The sequence below is a fragment of the Manis javanica genome, chromosome 4, assembly GCF_040802235.1.
Source record: "Manis javanica isolate MJ-LG chromosome 4, MJ_LKY, whole genome shotgun sequence".
NCBI classification, from domain to species: domain Eukaryota; kingdom Metazoa; phylum Chordata; class Mammalia; order Pholidota; family Manidae; genus Manis; species Manis javanica.
Window position 1 is genome coordinate 79,746,533 of NC_133159.1, and position 18,780 is coordinate 79,765,312.

Below are 18,780 nucleotides of genomic sequence, written 5' to 3' on the forward strand. Positions count from 1 at the left end.
CCTGCTTTCATCCACCCACTACCATATCGGCAAAATTTGTATGCTTTATATTTTTCACTTGACTCAAAGTACTTTCTGGTAGTTACTTAGCCCCAGTGAGCTGAGTTTACTGACACAAGCCAAAGCCTCAAAAACCTGTTTCCCAAAGAGCTGCTTTGCGTAAAAAACAAGACAAATACATCCATTATTCAAATGTCCAAATAGTTATAGAAGGCTGAGAGACTTCCTTCTGATCTTTCCCTTAACCAGTTTGGTACTTTTCTTAGTTTTGAAGATTTGAAATAAATCTGTGATCACATCTGAGAAGCAGCAGCTGTACATGTTACCAGTCTTAATTCCTTATAAGAAATGTCAGGTGACTAAATGATTTTTAGTTGAGTAATTTCAGTTTATTTCACTGAATAACGTATTTTACATTTGCTAAAACTTTGTTCCAAGCTAAATAGCTTACAAAATTACATATAATAAACTTAAAAATGAAATCAATGGAAACAAAAAAGAGCATGTTAAAATTTTAAAGTAAATAAAACACATACTGTGAGGACCTGTAATGTGGCTTAGCAACAGAGTAGGACTCAGCACTTAGGTTCCGTTCTTTCTCCAACATTGCCTTAGTCTAATGCTGCTTTTGTATAGGAATGACTAGAGGTCATTTTCCCAGCAAAGTGCACCATAATATTTGCCATAACTGCAGTTTTGAAGTATCAAATAATTCAACCTATTCTAGCATTCATTCACGAGTCAGAAACCAGCAAGAAAATTATACAAGAGGTAAGAAGTTGACCCACTCCATAGCCTAAGCCTGAGAAAAACTAGTTCTTAATTGTGCAGAGCTGTCCCACCGCACAGAATGACTGACAACTTAAGTGTTCTCATAGCATAATAGATTAATAGTTGTTTTTGCTAATTTCTTTCTGGAAGAATGTGTAAAGGGTAAACTAACTGTTGTATCTTCTTGTTTTGGTATTTAGTCCTCTCATAGCAGGTCCTTGTTTAACAAATGATTAGAATACAGGTTTTTCTATAAAAGAGAACAGATGCTTCTCTTTTATACAGATGCTTCCTTAATTCCACCTACGAATTTGCCATCTGACAGTGTTATTAGGTTGCCTATGATCCCAGGCAATAAATGCAAAATATGAGACTTATTTACTGAAATCACAAGCAGTATGCATGGTGAACAGAGAGGTCCCACCTAATGACCTGAAGGAAAAAACCCACCCAGAACCAAGAATGTCCTATTAAGCTCTAGTAGAAATGACCCAGCATTCCTTGGGTGCCACAGGCAGCTTAGCCAGGATGCATACTTCTGCAACGGGAGATGAGACAAACTGGGCCATTCTGTCTCCTGGCCAAATTAGAATTATATTGAGTTAATCCTGTTTCACTTGGAAGACAACAATGAATCTGGATAAAATCAGTCCTCCTGTTTCAGTTGCTAAGGAAGGAAAACAGCTCTACTGCTACTTCTACCTCTAACCCAAATTTACTAGGTAGTCTTTATCTTTTAAGTCCTTTTAATAGCTTCATCATTTAGTTCTCTGATCATCATTGCTTTGGTTTCAATTATGGCTTTTATATTGGCAGCAAGCAGATCTCTGTATCTCAACCTCACCAGTATCTTGGACCTGAATTTGCAGCTGGCAAAAGGATGTTTCCTGTCCACCATCCTCCCCCTATACAGTAATTACAGGATCCTCTATCTATGTTTGATACTGTTTTAAATTTGTGAATGTTAGCAACCTTTATACTTTCTAAATGTCTTTTAGCTCATTTTTCTTTAAATAACCAAGCACTGAAAACTCTACAAAAAATATTATCTTAAAATGGTTGAGGTTCTTTACTTCTTTTCCCCTTCAAAGGGTCCAAGGATGAATGGGTCTTTGTAGACATACCTAACTTTATTTCAAGGGAAAGAGCATGTAATTGATTTCTTTTCAAATGAACTTCTGAACAGAAACCCCTATATATAGATAGGGCCAGCCAATGTTAATGTATGTAATGGTGTTAGTCTTCAGAACATCTTGAGTAAATAAAGGGGAGATGTAAAATACTATGATTTGCTTGCTGATTCTTAATTTCTAAATTTCTTCTTCTTTCGAAACTTCTTTCCTGCTGCATTTGCTGCTTTTTCAGCCATGATCTCGGAGTACTTCCTTCGGTTATATCTAAAAAGAAAAACCAAACCTTCAAGTCACTAGACATTTGAAGAAGTTGATGTAACTCTTGGTTGGCGGGGAAGATGGTGGCTTCTAAATCTCAATTTTTTTTTAAAGCATTTTCACTATCTAGTCATCACATTTGTATTAAGCTCCACCATGTAATAAGGAGCCATACTAGGAACTGGGGTCAGAGTAGTGAAGCAGAGAGTGATAGTCCCTGCCCTCAGAGAGCTTGCAGTCTAGTGAGAAAAAACTGTTACTTGTGAGTCTAGTAAGAAAAAAATTCAAGTGTAGAGGGAAGGCTTTTTAAAACTTTCAGTCATTAAATGACCATGTACAGTATCTAGTGATACCAGTTAGTTATCAAATACTTGGAACATTTTTGTGGAATAAAAATGTAGAAATAAGGACTACATAAGACAAAAGTTTATACTTAACCCGAAAACACACAATGTATTTCTTAGAACCTTAAGAAATACATCATAGACCAAAGGTTTTCAAAGTGTGGTCCAGTACAATAGCAATATAAAGTTTCCTTCTCAAGAAGGCAGTATACAGATAATGGAAACATTATGCAAATGGTATTCAATGACTGAAGTATGGGAAACAAAAGAACTGGTAAGATGATCTCTAACCTGCAATTTTATGAGTTTCATTCTACTAAATTTCTAGTTTACTACCCTAACTTCTTATTCTAGGATTATTTTTAAGTGATAGCACTACTGACATTGCTATGACCTCTGAGACGGCCATCAAGATTACAACATGTAGGTCAATTTTTATATGAAACATAGTTAACAGTTAGGTAGGAAAAGACTCAGTTAGATGGCACCATACCTCTGGTGAGAATGACAGAAAGAGACAGGCTTGAGAGAGATTAGGAAGTAGGAGGGACTCTGAGTATCGGACTGAAGAAAGCAAGTGTTATCAAACACTTGCCCTAATGGATGCATGGTACTGCTGTTCAGTTGTGAGGTACAGAGCTCTGGGAGAGAACGAGGCTGTGCAGGAAAGGTGGGGTCAGGAGAAACCACAAGTTAGCTCTTAGAGGTGCTTTTAAGATATCCACTGCATGTTCCTGAGGCAGCAGTTGGACACATGAGTTTGGACTAAGGAGAGAGCTGGACTAGGCATACACATTTGGAAGCCAACAATATATAGATAGCCAAGGAGAGAATAATTATTTCTAAATTTTACCATGACCCAGATTCATTAAATAGCTTACATAAAACTTGAGTTAAATTTGTTTTCCAGGCCTATAATTACATTATTTCAAAACCCTTAGTAAGTACTTTCACTTTTGTTATTAAACTAATCTGGAAGTTCAACAAAAGTGTCTATATGAAGTATACTTTTAAGTCTGTAATACATATGCAGCTGCTTCAAGGACATTACTCAGATTGCTCCCATCTTAAAAAATCCTCTAAACCATACTCACTAGCCCTGCCTCTCCATTCTTCCTCACAACCAAACTTTTTCAAAGATTTGTTTCCATTTCATCATTTTCAACTAACTCTCCAGTCCCCTCCACTGGTTTCTTCCTCATTATTCCTCTAAAACTCCTGGCCAAGGTTACTGTGACATCCATGTAACTATATCCAAAGGAAGTTTTAGTTATTATAGCACTTAATCTCTCAGCAGCATTTATTCCTGTTAACCACTCCTTCCAGTTTATACCTGCTTATAATGTTCCCTTTCCTTGACTTGTATGACACTGTACCTGCCTGGTGTTCTCAATGCCTACCTGGCTACTGATTCCATCTCCTTGGAGCTCATTCTCCTCTAGCCAAATACTTTCCAGCTTCCCTTTAAAGCAGAGGCTCTAAGCTGGGAATGTTTATGCTCTGCAGGGGACATCTGGAAAAGTCTGGAAACATTTCTGACTGTCATGAATTTGGGGGTGGGTGTGTGTGCGTGTGCTAATAACATAGTTGGCAGAGGCCAGGGTGCTAACATTGCATCCTACAAGGCACAGGACAGTCCCCACTAATAAAAAATTATCCCATTCAAAATGCAAATAGTGCTGCTGTTGAGGAACTCCATACTAAGACACTGAAAAATTACCTCAAATTTTCAAAGTTTATGCACATTCTAAAGGAAAGCATACATATTATAAAGCAAAACATGAACTCCTTTACCTTCTGAACTCAGAATCAGCAAGCAGTTCTTCTACAATAGTTCTCTTCCTTTGTTTCTTGGGAATTCGTGAATGGTAGAAGTCAGCTGGATTATCAACAATGGTTCCAATCTGTGAACAATTGATTGAAATATGAGTCATGCAGTAACTGAATGCCAAGCTGCTTTCATATTTCAGGGTAGCTCTAATAAAGTATATTTATAGAAAAGAATGGAAAACAGAAACTTACATTATACCAATGTTAAAGTTACTTTTGCCAATATTAAAGCAAAAATAAATCACCTATTCAATCTGCATTTCTTCATTAGTTTATAGTAAACCTAAAATTGCTTTTATATACTTTAATGCTAAACAGTATAAAAAATTCTTAAAGAATAGTGTAACTAGAGAAAAATGGGACTAGTAATAAACTCTTATTTTAGTCTCCCAACTTAACACATAACTTCTACTATACATGTTTGGTCTTCTAGATTATTATAAATGCTGCCAATGTAGAACCTTCTAGTGACCACTCTGTTTGTTCATATATACAACCAAGTAAAATTTATAGTGTCCACTATGTACCAGACATTGTGCAGGTGTTTGGGAAACAAAGACAACATCTGGTCCTGCCAATGAGGAGCCCATAGTCTTAAGGCTGATACACACAGATAACAGAATTAAAGCACAACATAGTATTATGCTGAATAAAAAACATTACAGATGCTCTGAAAACTAAGTGACCAATTCTACCTAAGGGAGGTAAAGAAGATTTTGCCAAGAATTACATTTTAACTTGGATTTGTACGGGTAAAATTTCACCAAGCAAGCATGGCAGAGCCAAGCACATGCCAAGTCATAATGCCAAGACCAGTCTGCACATATTCTAAGATTGGGTAGCTAATGTGTTGGCGCTTAAGAGGGCTATGTGACAAAAGAAGGGCTGGAGAACTGGTTTAGGTACAGATGTGAAGGGCCATACTGAGGGACATAGACTCATATCCTACACATCATAAAGAATCACTGAAGGTATCATTGAATGGTATCTGTGATATAATTGAATAGGGGGTGTATCACAAACAGATTGCCTTATTTTGTGTTAAAGATTGGATACCAGCTACAGTGTAGAGGATGGACTAGAAGGGAGAGCAGACCTGGGGGCAAAGGACTATTATAGTGATCCAGATGAGTGACAAGAAAGGTAGCCAAGGACAAATTGAACTTGAGAGCCACCACAGGATGAATCAACTGGACTTTTATCTGAAAACACTTTGAAAACTAACTTTTAACTAATTTTCAGAATTTGCCTGAGGATGCCCCTCTAACCTGAAAAGAAGAGTTATGTGCAAATATTTCCTCTTTCCTCCTACATCCTGCAAGGATCCTCTTAGGCTAGTATTATTCATGTATGGTATATTCATAGTATTATTCATGTACCCATACTCTAGGTTCCACAACTTTTACAGAGGTGACCTGGAAACTCCGCTACCATTTGCAACACCTTCTCTCTGTATGGAAAGCCATTACAAGCTGGTGACTGTCTGAATTGGCTTCTGGCTATTTATGGCCTAAGCAGATGTACACCACAAATATTCGTCATCTTTAGATGGTAAACAGAAATGTCACTATAGTGCTTTCCAAACAAAAATCCACAGACCATCACCCCACCATCATTCTGTTTGCTTCATACCTGAAAGTATTTGGGGAAGCCATCTCTATCATTTTTCTTGTAAAACCTTTTTGGGTCCATGCTTGCTCTCATCTTCAGTGCTTTGAGATCGTTTTTTAGTTCATCTGTCAACTCTGGAGCTTTCATACCAAACCAGCCATCACCTGCTGTTTTTTGTCTTTCTTTCTAAAATTCAGATTTCAAAATCAAACAAAATTCTAACTTTAATAGGCAGTTTATAAACAACACTTCATTTCTCCCAAAATAATACATACAGCAAATTTCATAAATTAAAGACAAGTAAGGTTACTTGACAGAATGTATGTCTGTAGATTCATCTTTCATACAGGGAATTAAATCACAAAAGTGATTCTCTGATAAATTAGGCACAGCATTATCGGTTTCATTAGTGAGGTCTCCTTAATATTTATTCTGTATTTTTGTAAGGATTGCCGATAGACTAACCCACAGCTTCAATTTTTATTGTCTAAAATAGCCTATACAAGGGATAATGTATAAGAACATTTTCCCTTGTGGAGCTTATCTGTACACATTAATACTTTTATTCAGTCACTCCAAAAGTACAGAAATTTGTATTATTTCTAAAGTTTAAAAAATCTTTTCTTTTGAAAACTTACAGCTAGTTATTTATTTTTGTTTCATTCATCCAATTATGTCTACCATGTACCAGAGTGCTCTGTATTAGTGACACTACTGGAAGACCAGTCTCAAATTTCCTTGCATTTGTTTATAGTAAACCCAAATTTTTCTTAGGCTTGTTATTTTCCTTATGTTTATTAGTTAATATAGCATTCAATTCCCTCTATTTTACCAAAGAAAATAGTTTTTCTATCCTCTGATTTGGCAGACTAAACAGACTAAGGTTTTTAGCTGACTATATTAAGTTCCCTAACAACAGCCTGCAACAGAGCTCCTACCCCTTAGTAAACAGGACCTATAAGCCAAGAGGTGTGGACAGTAAGTTCTCATGCTGTCACTATTTTGAAAGACGGGAAAAAAAAAAGCTGTATCTATCTATGCGCACCACTTAGTGCACTTCCACTTACTGCAAATCCATATAAAATATCTACCAAACTGTATTTTATGTGCCTTTAGGTATGTGTAATAATTTCCTTTGGAAAACATATTTTACAACTTCATTGTATAGTCTGAACATATGTAGTCAAACACATCCAAACATTCTAAATAAGAGTAACTGTACTTACTCTGCGTTTTTTCTGAAGTTGATACTTTGATTCACTATATGGTGGGACACAGAAGTTTTTTTCAAAATCAGGAGTAATGATAGCTTTCTGCAGAAACTATAAAAATTTAATTGGTTTTAAAATAATGTCAGAAAGTCATGATTTTGTCAACATTTTTTTTGCCTATGAGCATTAACATCTTCCACACTGAAGACTTCTCCAAACATATTAACCTCCTTTATGCAGATATACTACTGCAAATTTGTTCCTGTCCTTAAATTCATAAATTACATCACAGTAAAATTTTTTGAGAAAAACTAAGGATTATTTTAGACAATATATAAAACTGATATTCATCTCAAATTTCCTTTTCTAATCTGAATTTGCACACACCAGATTTATACAATGTGTCCACTTCTATTTACTGGTTTGCAAACAGCCACCTGTGTCAAACAACTGGAAAAATGCCAAGTGGTTCGTGAAATCCCTGAAAAAAATCTGACTAGTCTTCAGTAAGTCCTTTTGATGTTGGTAAAACAGCTTCCTGTGATCTCAGGAGACTAGACTATTAAGTACAGTGATTACAGATTTTGATTAAACAACATACTTTGTTTTACCAGTGGGATAGCCTATCTAAACAAATCTACTCTTTGCATATCTTGAAAAACATATCAAGTTACTCTTTCAATGTCAATTTTCATATACAGATGAATTTCATTCCTTGAATAGCTATTATGCACAAGTTCTCTTCTGACATTTAGTTTAACAGTCTCCACTGAAGTCTTCCATTAAACAATGTTAACATCATCTCTGCACTTGTGGTCATTTCTATAAATTTTGATAGTTACTGCTAAACTTGCAGTCAAGTAATATAAACTCCTACCAACAGCTTAACAGTGATCTTTACATTGCCACCAACACTAAGTATTAACACTAGGTATTTGTACGTTCGGTGCTGCCTTATGGCTGTTTTCACTGGCTGTCCATCATCTTTTTGTGTATTATTAGCTATGTTTAAGTCTTCTGTGGGAATGTGTGCACTTCTTTGGGTTGTTTTTCATTTTTATATAGGGTTATGTTCTTATTAATGGTAAAAAATATTTTGTGTCTTGCTAATATTATCCTATGGTCTTTTATATGTCTTTGCTAAGATGTTTTTAATTGCCTAAATTTTAAAATTTTGTGTAGTCAAGTGTTAATTCTTCCCTAAACAAATTCTGCATTTTTTGTTACTTGCCTAGGATGATTACACACTGTCATAATACTGTTAGTGAAACCAAAAAGATCCTCGGGGTAATGAGTCACTTCCCCCAGCATAAGAAGTAAAGACAGCTCCTTTAAAGACGGCTCCTTATCCCTCAAAACAGTTCATAGGAATACAGCAAATATTTGGTGAATAACATTTCAAAGGACCAATTCAGAAATCAATTATCAATTCAGAAACCCTAAATCTAGGTTCAGGCCAAGAAGTTTCTGGGTAGAATAGTAGCAGACTAGACTATCCTTTCACTGAGAAAAGAGAACATGACATTATTTAACAGATTAATAAGGGTTTGTTGTGTGTGTCAAGTACTAGGCTACTGGACAGTGGTTCTAAATTGGGAGCAACTGGCAATGTCTGAGGACATTCTCTGGTATGTGTGTGGCAGGGAGGATGGTTACTATTGGCGTCTAGTGGACAGAGGCCAGGGAATATGCTGAACATCCTATGTTGCACAGGATAGCCTCCCACAACAAAGAATTATCCAGCCCTCAAACACCAGTATTGCTGAGGTTGAGAAATCCTGTTTTACAGAAATAAAACACAGTGAAACAGCAACTACACCACATGATCAATAATGAATCACATCTGTACTGTGCATTACAGATGCACAGAGGAGGTGGGGTAGGGACTAGGGTCAGAGAAGGTTTGCTTCCCAAAGGCAGTGAAGTGTGATCTCTGCATTGGCCTGGGGAAGGTTTTATATTCAGGGAACTACAGTAGTCTTCAATGGCAAGAACAAAGCTGACAGAGTCAGAGCTGGAGGAAGGCCCCTTGAAGGCTGAGAAACCACTGGAGGATTTAAACAGGAGATCATAGTGAGATATGTGTATTCAGAAAGAGAAATCTACCAAGAGGAAGGAGGCAACTGCAGTAGTTCAGAATGAAAAATGGAGGCCTGCACCAGCCAGTGACAACGGCCTGAAAAGGAGGAAACAGAAGCAAGCATGTAAAAAGCATCGTCCTCTAGGATTACTCACTGACTGCAAAAGGGAAAGAGATTTGGTGTCATTAACCAAGACAGAGAAAACAAAAGAGCTGGTTCAGGCAGGGAAGAGGAGGGCAATTAGTGAGGTCAAGTGCCTCAGCACATCTCAATTAACAAACAAGCACTTGGACGAAAGACACCTTAAGAGGCACCAAGGCTAGAAAATGGAGAGCTGGGAAAACACTGTGCAAGTAGGTAGCTGAGGCAAAGGGTTTGGATGAGTTTACCTACTCCATTCATTGCCAAATTAATTTTTAAGTCTATATACACATGTGCACTTCTTCTTGGTTGGGGAGGTATTGTGAGGCACTCAGCTTTCAGATTCTCAACAGGGTCCAGAACAATTAATAAATAAAAGTACAAGAATAAAAACACAACCCCTGGGATCATAACTGGCAAGTACAAGAGGAATATTCATCCTGTATTACTTTATTTTTCAAGTGTCATTTTCTATAGCTAGGACTTTATAAAAAGAAGAAATGATTATTCTGGAAAGGGGAAAAAGGCACAGTAGGTTAAGGTTTTACTGTAGGAAAACTAGTCTCTTACCAAGAACTAATCACTGCTAGATGCAATTGGCTAGCTCTATGAACACCAATAGAAAACTTCATGTAACTTACCTCATTTGTTTTTTTCTCCTTGATCTGTGTTAGTGTTCTCTTATTTGACTGAAGTTTGTCTGCATTGAAATTAATATACAAACCACCTAATTGCTTGATACTCAGACCAGGGTCTATGCTGCTGCTTGTCAACTTCAGACTGAAAGAGAAAGGACCACTTAAAGATCAAGTGCTTAAATCAAAATGAAAACAACTGAACTGTATTCCTGAAAATCACTTTTTTCTTCTCTCCTTTTACCCTCAATGATCAAAAAACCCCAGAAAATTTTTACAATGGAGTTTCTCAAAAACTGTGAATAAATGTATTTTAAATTGAGTAAAGTCATTTAAAAGAAAATTCTAGGATGATAAGTTAACCAAAAAAGCATTTTGGGAGTACATCCAAATTTATTCCCTAGATTTTCTTAAAGAGAACAATGCTACACAATATGCCAACAGATTTCATAAAGGAATTTTACAAAGAATTACAGAAAAGAGGAGGCGATACCTCTGGCAATTCAGCTCAACTTCATATATGCATACTTCCATCTCTAAAACCAATGAGAAGGACAGGTTCTGAACTTCTAGGTTATCCAAAGTTAGAATGTTCTTCTGGGAACTCAAACTATTTGGTAATACTTCTCAATAAGTGAGTTTTAGTGAGAATCTGTATTTTCCAACAGAGCTTTTTTAAAAATATAAATGTCATAGCCCAGACTTACCAAGTCAGAATCTTCTGCAGCCGGCCCAGGCTCCTGATGTATTTATACAATGAGAATTTCTACTTTTTGTTACTGGTAAGTCCTTTTTATAATCAAGTATACTTGGACTTAAACTTTCTTCCCTAGTAATTCATATAAACTGAGCAGTTGAAAGTTTTTCCTCTATTGGAAAGTGAAATCATTCTATTGCAGTACCTTGGCAGTGATTCTCAATCCTAAGTATACATTAGAATTATCCTGGGGAGGAGTGTGGCCCTTAAAGGCCTGAGCCTAGACTCAGAGATTTCATTTGTTTAAGGACTGGGCAACTATTAATGTATAGATCCTTAGCAAGGAGGCCTTTATATGCAGTGGATACACTGTCACCAGGGCCTATGTCTAGGAAAAAAACAAATTTCAAACAGAAAAGAAACTAAACAAAACAGCCCCAAACATTAGCGCTTTTCAGTGGGGGATAAATGGGTATAGGTGGTTTTCTCAGGCCTTTCTCTATTTTTAGTTTCTCAACAATAAACACAAAGAAAAAGAACAAATTACTTTCCTTTTATGTTGCTCTTAACAATCTTGCAGGAAAATCTTAACAGATGATTTCTAATATATCACCAAAAGGAGCACTGACAGCTGTCATTGCTGGGAAGAATATGACTAACAAAGGCACTCACAGAGATGAGGGAAATACTAGCTAACAAACTCTTCCATAAAGAACTCAAGGCGGTGCTTTTCTCAATTCCCATGTTTTCTAATACTTTACATTTTATGGTCAGTTAGCCACCTGAAATGTTACAAAATCTTACTTTCAAAAACAAAGGTAAAACTTACAACTTTGACTTTGTGCTATTTAGTAAGTCATCTTCATCACTAGACTCATCTTTATTTTCATCATGGTCTGATAGTTCTTCTTCACTTTGTTCATCCTCTTCCTCCTCTTGGTTTTCTTCCTCAGTGGCAACCTCACTGGCCTTATCTCCCTCATCCAGGTAAAAATTTTTATCAGTACTCAATCCAGGAGTTGTGTCAATTACAAACAATGCATTGTCACATGACATATTTTCTGAGACGCCATTTAATGATTCCTTTTGACCACTATTTTCTACAAAACACACAGTGTCCTCTTCATTCTCACTGTTCTCAAACTGCTGGCTTTCATCACTGCTGAGAACTAATAAAACAGAATGACCTTTATCCTGAGATGTGTTGAACTCAGACTTGTATAGGTTGGTATCATACTCAAAATCCGTATCCCTTTCTTCATTCATGTCTTCAGTGCCACCTCTATCTGTGCAGTCTTCTTTACTGCCACCACTATCACCAAGTTCTGTCAAGTCACTTGTTTTTATGGTGCTCTTTCTCTCTTCATTCCATCTGTCTACTTCAATAACTGCAAATGTTTGAGTTAATGATTTCATTACAGCCTCACAGTTCAGATTTGAGGGCTCTGATGTGGTTTTGTTATTTTCGGGGGTTGAATGTCTCTGAGAAACTAACTGCTGAAGGCTGGTGTCCTGAAGTTCAGAAAGACTCTTCAGCTGCAAATTTTTCTCATTAATTTCTTTTTCCTCATCTGTTATTCCTTTAGCTTCTTCATCTAAACTTTTACAATTCTGCTGTATTTCACTGAGAGGTGTAACACTGGCTTGTTTTTCCTCTCCTATATTAAAATGTTTTTGCACTGTTGGTTGTTTTTCTGAATTTCTGTGGAGGGAATCATCATCAAAGTCATCACTATCACTACAGAAATCTGGCTGATTTATCTTAGAAAGAGATCTTGCTTGTGAATGAAAAGACATTTGTCTAGCATCTGAATCCTCTGAATTCATAGCTACATTTATGATTTGCTTTTCATTTCCTGGTACAATTTTAGTACCTTTCTCCTTCATTTGTGCTTGCAATTTCCTGTGCATACTCCTTGTTGTTCTTCTAGTTGCAATACTGGAAAATGAAATGTCTGAGCATGATGACTCAGCATCAGAATCAGCTTCTACATGTGATTCTTGGTTTGGATCTTTTAGGGATTTAGCCTGCCTTCTTATGGTTCTTGTAGTTATTACTGTAGGAAGCACAATTCTAGAAATACCTAAAACATGTGACTCAGCTTCAGAGACTTCTTCTTCAGTATGAGACTCTTTTAATGGGGTTATTTTCAGCCTCTTCCTAACAGTGGACACTGGGGTGCATGCAACTAAGATCTGCCGTCTTCTAGTTATTCTTAAAATGGGTTCCTGGAGCCTGGACACAGAACAATTTGATTCTGCTTCAGAGATCTCTCCATCAGTAGATGGTTTGTTCATTTCTGGTAATAAGCCTGTAGCTGTGCTCTTCCTTTTTCTGGTCTTAGGAGTTCTAGGCAATGGACTTTGTTTCCTAGTGGTTCCTGATTCAGCAGTATTTGGCTCAACAGATGGAGTTTCCTTCCTGCCTTTTGAATGTGCTTGAATTCTTTTAGAATTCTGTAAGACACAAAATAAAAACAAAAAAAAACAAAAAATACACACTGTAATTAAGTAAGAATGGGATAAGAACAGAGTGAGTTGAGGCACTCCCTCAGAAGCAAATTTTAAAAGGGCACTAAAAAATTCAGGAAAACAAGATTAATACAAAAATATCAACCAACACCATTGCAGCCGCCACCCATGATAAAACACACAAAACTTAATTACTGGATGTGACCCAGCATTTGCAGAACCCTGCTTCACAAGAACCACCGCCTATGATTAAAAAATAAAATAAACTTACACACTGGATCTGACCCTGAATTTGCTGGGCTTTGCCTCAGTCGCCTTACCCAAGATCTGTATTTGATTTTAGGGAGAAAATTTTCTCCACTCAAATATGCTAGGTGGACCTACATTCCGACACACGTAAAGGAGAAGAGGGTAGAAGGGAAGTATTAACTCTGAGCAAAGATGTGTTTAGAAACACACCTACAACGATGGTACCCTTACCTTTACATACATACACGAATTAACGCTCCGTTCTCTTCATCGCTGTTAGAGGCAGCGGGCAGTCGGCTAGCGAGCGCAACTGAGGGCCACCGAGTGGCGTCACCGTAGCTCCTCCCCCGCCAAAAGGAGCTAATGTGAGGCCACGGCAAACCTTCCCACGTGAAAACGGTGCCCTTCACTCCAATTCCACTAAATTTGGCTGACGCTTGGTAATCCTCCTTACTACGGTGTTGACTCTAGGGCTAAAAGGCCTGAGCTATGTATCTGTATTACGGAGCTGAACTACCCAAGGCCAGTTACCTAACTTCTCTGTTCCAAGTCAAAGAGTGTCTTAAAAGGCTGTAGTGAGGACTTAAGACGAAGCTAGACTTGGCTCGGGGCCTGGTACGCGTCAGTGCGCAGCAAGCTCGGGCCCTCTCCGCCCCTGGCCTGCACGTTCCATGCAACCCTCGAGGGAGCCACCCCCACCTTCCTAAGCACATCTCGACGAGGCAGCGAGCAGAAAAGAGGGGGCCGTGCGATCTCCTACCTCCTGCTGGGAATTTTCAGGCGACGTGGCTCGGGTGCTGGCCGGAGGCCGCGCAGACCTGGTAACCACCATCTTCCCACTTTCGAGGTACCACGGCCTGCCTGTTTCGGCGCCACGGAAGTGCGTCAGAGAAGTGCTTTGCTCGCGTTTTCCGCGAGGATCCTGGGTATCGCGAGAATCTCGTAGTTGCCTCCCGCCTGCCGACCCAAGCCGGGTCGTTGGGCCCTCGGATTCCCTAGGGCAGGTGTTCTGGAATTCACTCCAGTGCCGTTGAACACATACCAGCCTTTTGCAGATCTTCGCGAAGCGGCGAAGCCCAGTTACTGAAGGCCCTCGTCTCCGTTTCACACGAACGAATTGGAAAATTGCATCTTCTGCTTGACACTATCCATACTCTGACCTGTTCGGCAATTCTAAAGGTCTTAATGTAGCCATGGGTGTGGCCAAAGGAGATGTTCGCATTACTTAATAATATATTTTTAAAAAAATGTATATATATGTATATATTCTTGTTATTATTACGTTAAGTATAAATAAAATTTAAAGACTTGATTGAGGGTAAAAATGTGTTACGTTAAATACCCCAGGAACTCGGAGAGGAAGAAGCTATGTAATCTTAAAGTGAGATGATAACTAGAGATATGGAATAAACAGAAAAGAGTAAATGTTAAATTGTAAAAGTGCACGATGAAACTTCGCAGCGAAAGGAAGGGAATGACCAGAATCAAGAGAAGCCATTTAGTTTTCGGATGAAGGGAGGAGGGCTAGAATATATTTGAAGGAAATGGAAAGGGATTGAAGTAAATGGATATTATTGGAGATGAGAAAGGATTAGTGACTCACCAAATCTATTCTCTACTTTTCTTAGTAACAGAAAACCAATTTTTTTCTTAATGTCACAAGACATAGATTTTTCATGGGGCACACTACTACCAACTAAATAGCTCCTTTCAGAGTTAACCTTGCAGCCAGATTTTGCCAACTAAACTTTGCCCCATTACACATAAATTGTGTAGCTCTTTAGGGACATCTTAAAAGAGAGGAGGGCCCCCCTACCTTCTTTAACTTCATTTTACTCCCTGGAAAGTTGTGTTTTTTGGTTTTCAAGCAGCACTTTGGTGCCATGAGGATGAGGGAACACTGGAGGGGTAGCAAAGCCATAAGAAAAAAAAAACATGGGCCTCTGATAACTGGTGGAGCTGCCATATCCGTCCTAAACAGCCTACTAATACTTCTGTGTCACCTGAGAGAAACACCTGTCTTTCTGTAAGCCACTGATAATTGGGGATTTTCTCTTATTTGCAGTTGAGCCCACTCCCAACTGAAGAATGGATTAAAAAATCAAGATGGAGGGGTTAGTTGCAGAATGCTTCCTCCTTTGAGGCAGGAGTGAGTTGATAATTGAAGTAAAGAGAATGTGAATGCAGGGAAATTAGGGTGGAGACCAGAAAAGGAGAGGATATTGGATGGATAATGTCAATCTTCTCTGTAAGTAGATTAATCTGCTTTTAAGAATGGAAAAGGCTTAGACTGACTCTTCTGGGTAATGTGTTAAGGAACAAAAAAGGAATTTCAGTAGGGCCAAGTAGCAGTGAGACTAAGTGGAAGAGAAACAGGCTAGATTTGAAGGGGGCAGAATGGTGCAGAGGAAGGAAAGCAAGCCTATTGGAGGTAGGTAATGGAGACCAAAGCAACAATGCACAATGAATCACAACAATAGGGCTGAGTACCAAGTACTTACTTGGTACATGCTGGGTACTAAGTACTTCACGTGTATTAACTAATCTCTACAACAACTTAATATGAGTAAATGCATGAAAATAGAAATTAAGATCACAGAGGTGGGTATGGAAAAGTACAGAAAATGGGAGAGCCTTAGATGTGTAATATCACTTGCAAGCAGGTCCCTTTAAAAGTTTCCCCAAAAAGATCAAGAAACAAGTATTAAAAAACCCATAAAAATGTCAGTACATATTCATAATCTGAGAAGCCTGAGTTGGTCTACTATCAATAGGCCTGCTGACCATATGCAAAGTTGCAGTGTTCTGTTTTTTGTTTTATTTCTGCCTTGTTTCTCTATTCCTACTTTGTTTGCCTACTCTAACCAAAGTGGATTTGGGGCAAATACATTAAACCCAGTTTTAGATAAATACAATATAAAGGTACAATAGTTATTACTCAGATCCAAAGGGAATTTCCTGTGATAGCTTGAATTTTACTACTCAAACCCTTAAAACAAAGCGTTGAATTTCTCTAGAATGTCAAGCATTTTACAAAAGATGAGTGTTAGTTACATGAGCCTTCTAAAAATAGTTACTATTCACAGTCATTCTGCATTACCACATACAAGACAACTTTTAAGTTGTTTGCCCTGTCAGATGACCCCCAATGATCCCATCTCCCAGTTTCAAACCCTTGGATGTCAGCTGGACCTAGTGACTTACAGTGTAAAAGAATAACAAAAGTGATGGTGTGTCTTTCAAGATGAAGTTACAAAAGTGGCTGGCTTCCCTCTTGTGGTCTCTCATTTGTTCATTCTGTGGAAAGCTAGCTGTACCTTAGGAGCTGCCCTATGGAGGGCCACGTGGCAAGGAATGCAGGGAGGCCTCTGGCCTATAGCCCATGAAGAACTCAGTCCAGCCAACCACATGGGTGAGCTGAGAACAGACCAACTTCAAGCAAGCATATAGGTGAGAGTAATCTCAGCTGACACTTCGATTACAACCTTTTGAGAGACCTTGAGGTACCCAAACACAGCAATTGACAGTCACTAAGGAATAATTTCACCTGTTCTAAAGTTCCATGCAAAGGGAGTAGTGCAATATGTAGTCTTGCATGTCTAGCTTTCACTCAGTAGAGTGTTCCTGAGATTTAACTGTATTACTGTGTATACTGTAGTTTTCTTTTGTATTCCTGAGTAGTATTCCATTGTATAATACAATTCATTTATTCAATTACTGATAGCATTTGGGTGGTTTCAGCTATTATGACTGAAGTGCAATAAACATTTATATGTTCTTTTTGGGTATGTTTTTCTCTTGAGTAGAATTGCTGGGTCCTCTGGCAAGTGTACATTTCATTTGGTAAGAAATACCAAGGTATTTACAGTGGTCATACCATTTTACACTCCCACCAGCAACATATGAGGGTCTTGCTTGTTCCACATCCTCACCAAGCTTGTTATTGTCAATCTTTTAAAATTTTAGCTATTTTAGTAGTGATTCATTGTGGTTTTTAAATTGCATTTCCCTGATGACTAATGATGTCCAGTATCTTTTCATGTTATTGACTATTCATATTTTTGAAGAAAACTGTTCTAACCTTTTGCCTATTTTTTATTCGGTTTTATTATTAGGTTTTAAGAGTTCATTACAGATTTTGGATATGACTCTTAATGAACATATATTTGCAAATATTTTCTCCCATTCTGTGGATTGTCATTTTCATTTTCTTGATGGTCCTTTGAAGTGCAATTGATTATGTCCAACTTATTTTTCATCAGAAATATGTATTGGATTCTTCCTAGTCTGTGGCTTGCATTTTAATTTTAAGTGTCTTTTGAAGAACAGATGATTTAAATTTTTATTAAATTCATTTATCAATATTCTGTCAAGTTCTTTTTTTGTTATCAGAAAGCTTTGCAACAAGTTTTAATTTTCCTGTGATATTTTAATCCCATATACATCAAAATAAGTTGAAATTTTCAAGTAAAAATAAAGTGACCAGAGAAAAAGCCATTACTTGTAGGGACGGAAATCCAGATTTTCATCAGTAAGAATATATATGCTGGAAGTCAATGGAATTTTGTCTTCAGATTGCTGACGGAAAGTATTTGGAAACTTAGAATTCTAGTCAAATGATCATTTAAGATACAGAATAAAATAAGCACATTTTTCAGTCAAAAGAGCTAAAACATTTACTGCCCAGAAACCTTCAGTGAAAGAATTACTAAGGACATGCTTAAGCAAGAAAGAAGTGAAGTTAATGAAGTAGGATACAAGAACCAACAGTAAGCAAAGAAATGGGGAAAATAGAGCTGAGTCAAAATAAGAAATTTGTATTATAAAACAGGAGCCTTCTTAAAATAATGAACCAACAGACACACAAGAATCTTGTATGATATTTCATAATTTATTCATCGCTGAGATACATATTAAAGTTTTGTTTAACTTTTCTGGTAGTGAAACTTCATACAGCTACACTCTGGTATACTTGGGGTATTTGGACAAATTTTAGTCTTTTATAAAACAACTCTTGTCTGAAGAGAAGCCATTCCTTTCTGATAAGAAACAAGTTCTTGAAGAAAGTGTTTTCACTGAGTTTCTAAAGTTTACATATAAACTGTTCATCATTTAATAAAAGCATTATTTACAAACCAGGCAAACACGAGCCTCTGCCCAGAATGCCCACCCACACCTTATCCTCTGATCCTAATCTAAGGCTAATTTATTAAGGGGAGCCTCTGTGAAATAGATACTGCCAACTCCACTTCCATATGCCCCCATTCCCTTTCACCATTTCTATCATTAACAGATGTAGCCTTTTATTGCTGCTGTTCATGTACAGATCTCTCTCCCCCGACAAATA

The 18,780-nt window shown here is 37.6% G+C and overlaps 1 protein-coding gene across 1 annotated transcript; it reads right to left on the reverse strand.

The window, feature by feature from the left end:
• Positions 1–367: 367 nt before the first annotated feature.
• DNTTIP2 (deoxynucleotidyltransferase terminal interacting protein 2) lies at positions 368–14,343 on the reverse strand. The gene is made up of 7 exons (XM_017647074.3): positions 14,194–14,343; positions 11,542–13,169; positions 10,022–10,160; positions 7,174–7,269; positions 5,969–6,133; positions 4,301–4,410; positions 368–2,168 (listed from the first exon to the last, which is right to left on the reverse strand). Exons 1-7 carry the CDS (start codon positions 14,263–14,265, stop codon positions 2,075–2,077), a joined length of 2,304 nt encoding a protein of 767 aa, XP_017502563.3. The 5' UTR covers positions 14,266–14,343; the 3' UTR covers positions 368–2,074.
• Between the last annotated feature and the right edge of the window lie 4,437 nt (positions 14,344–18,780).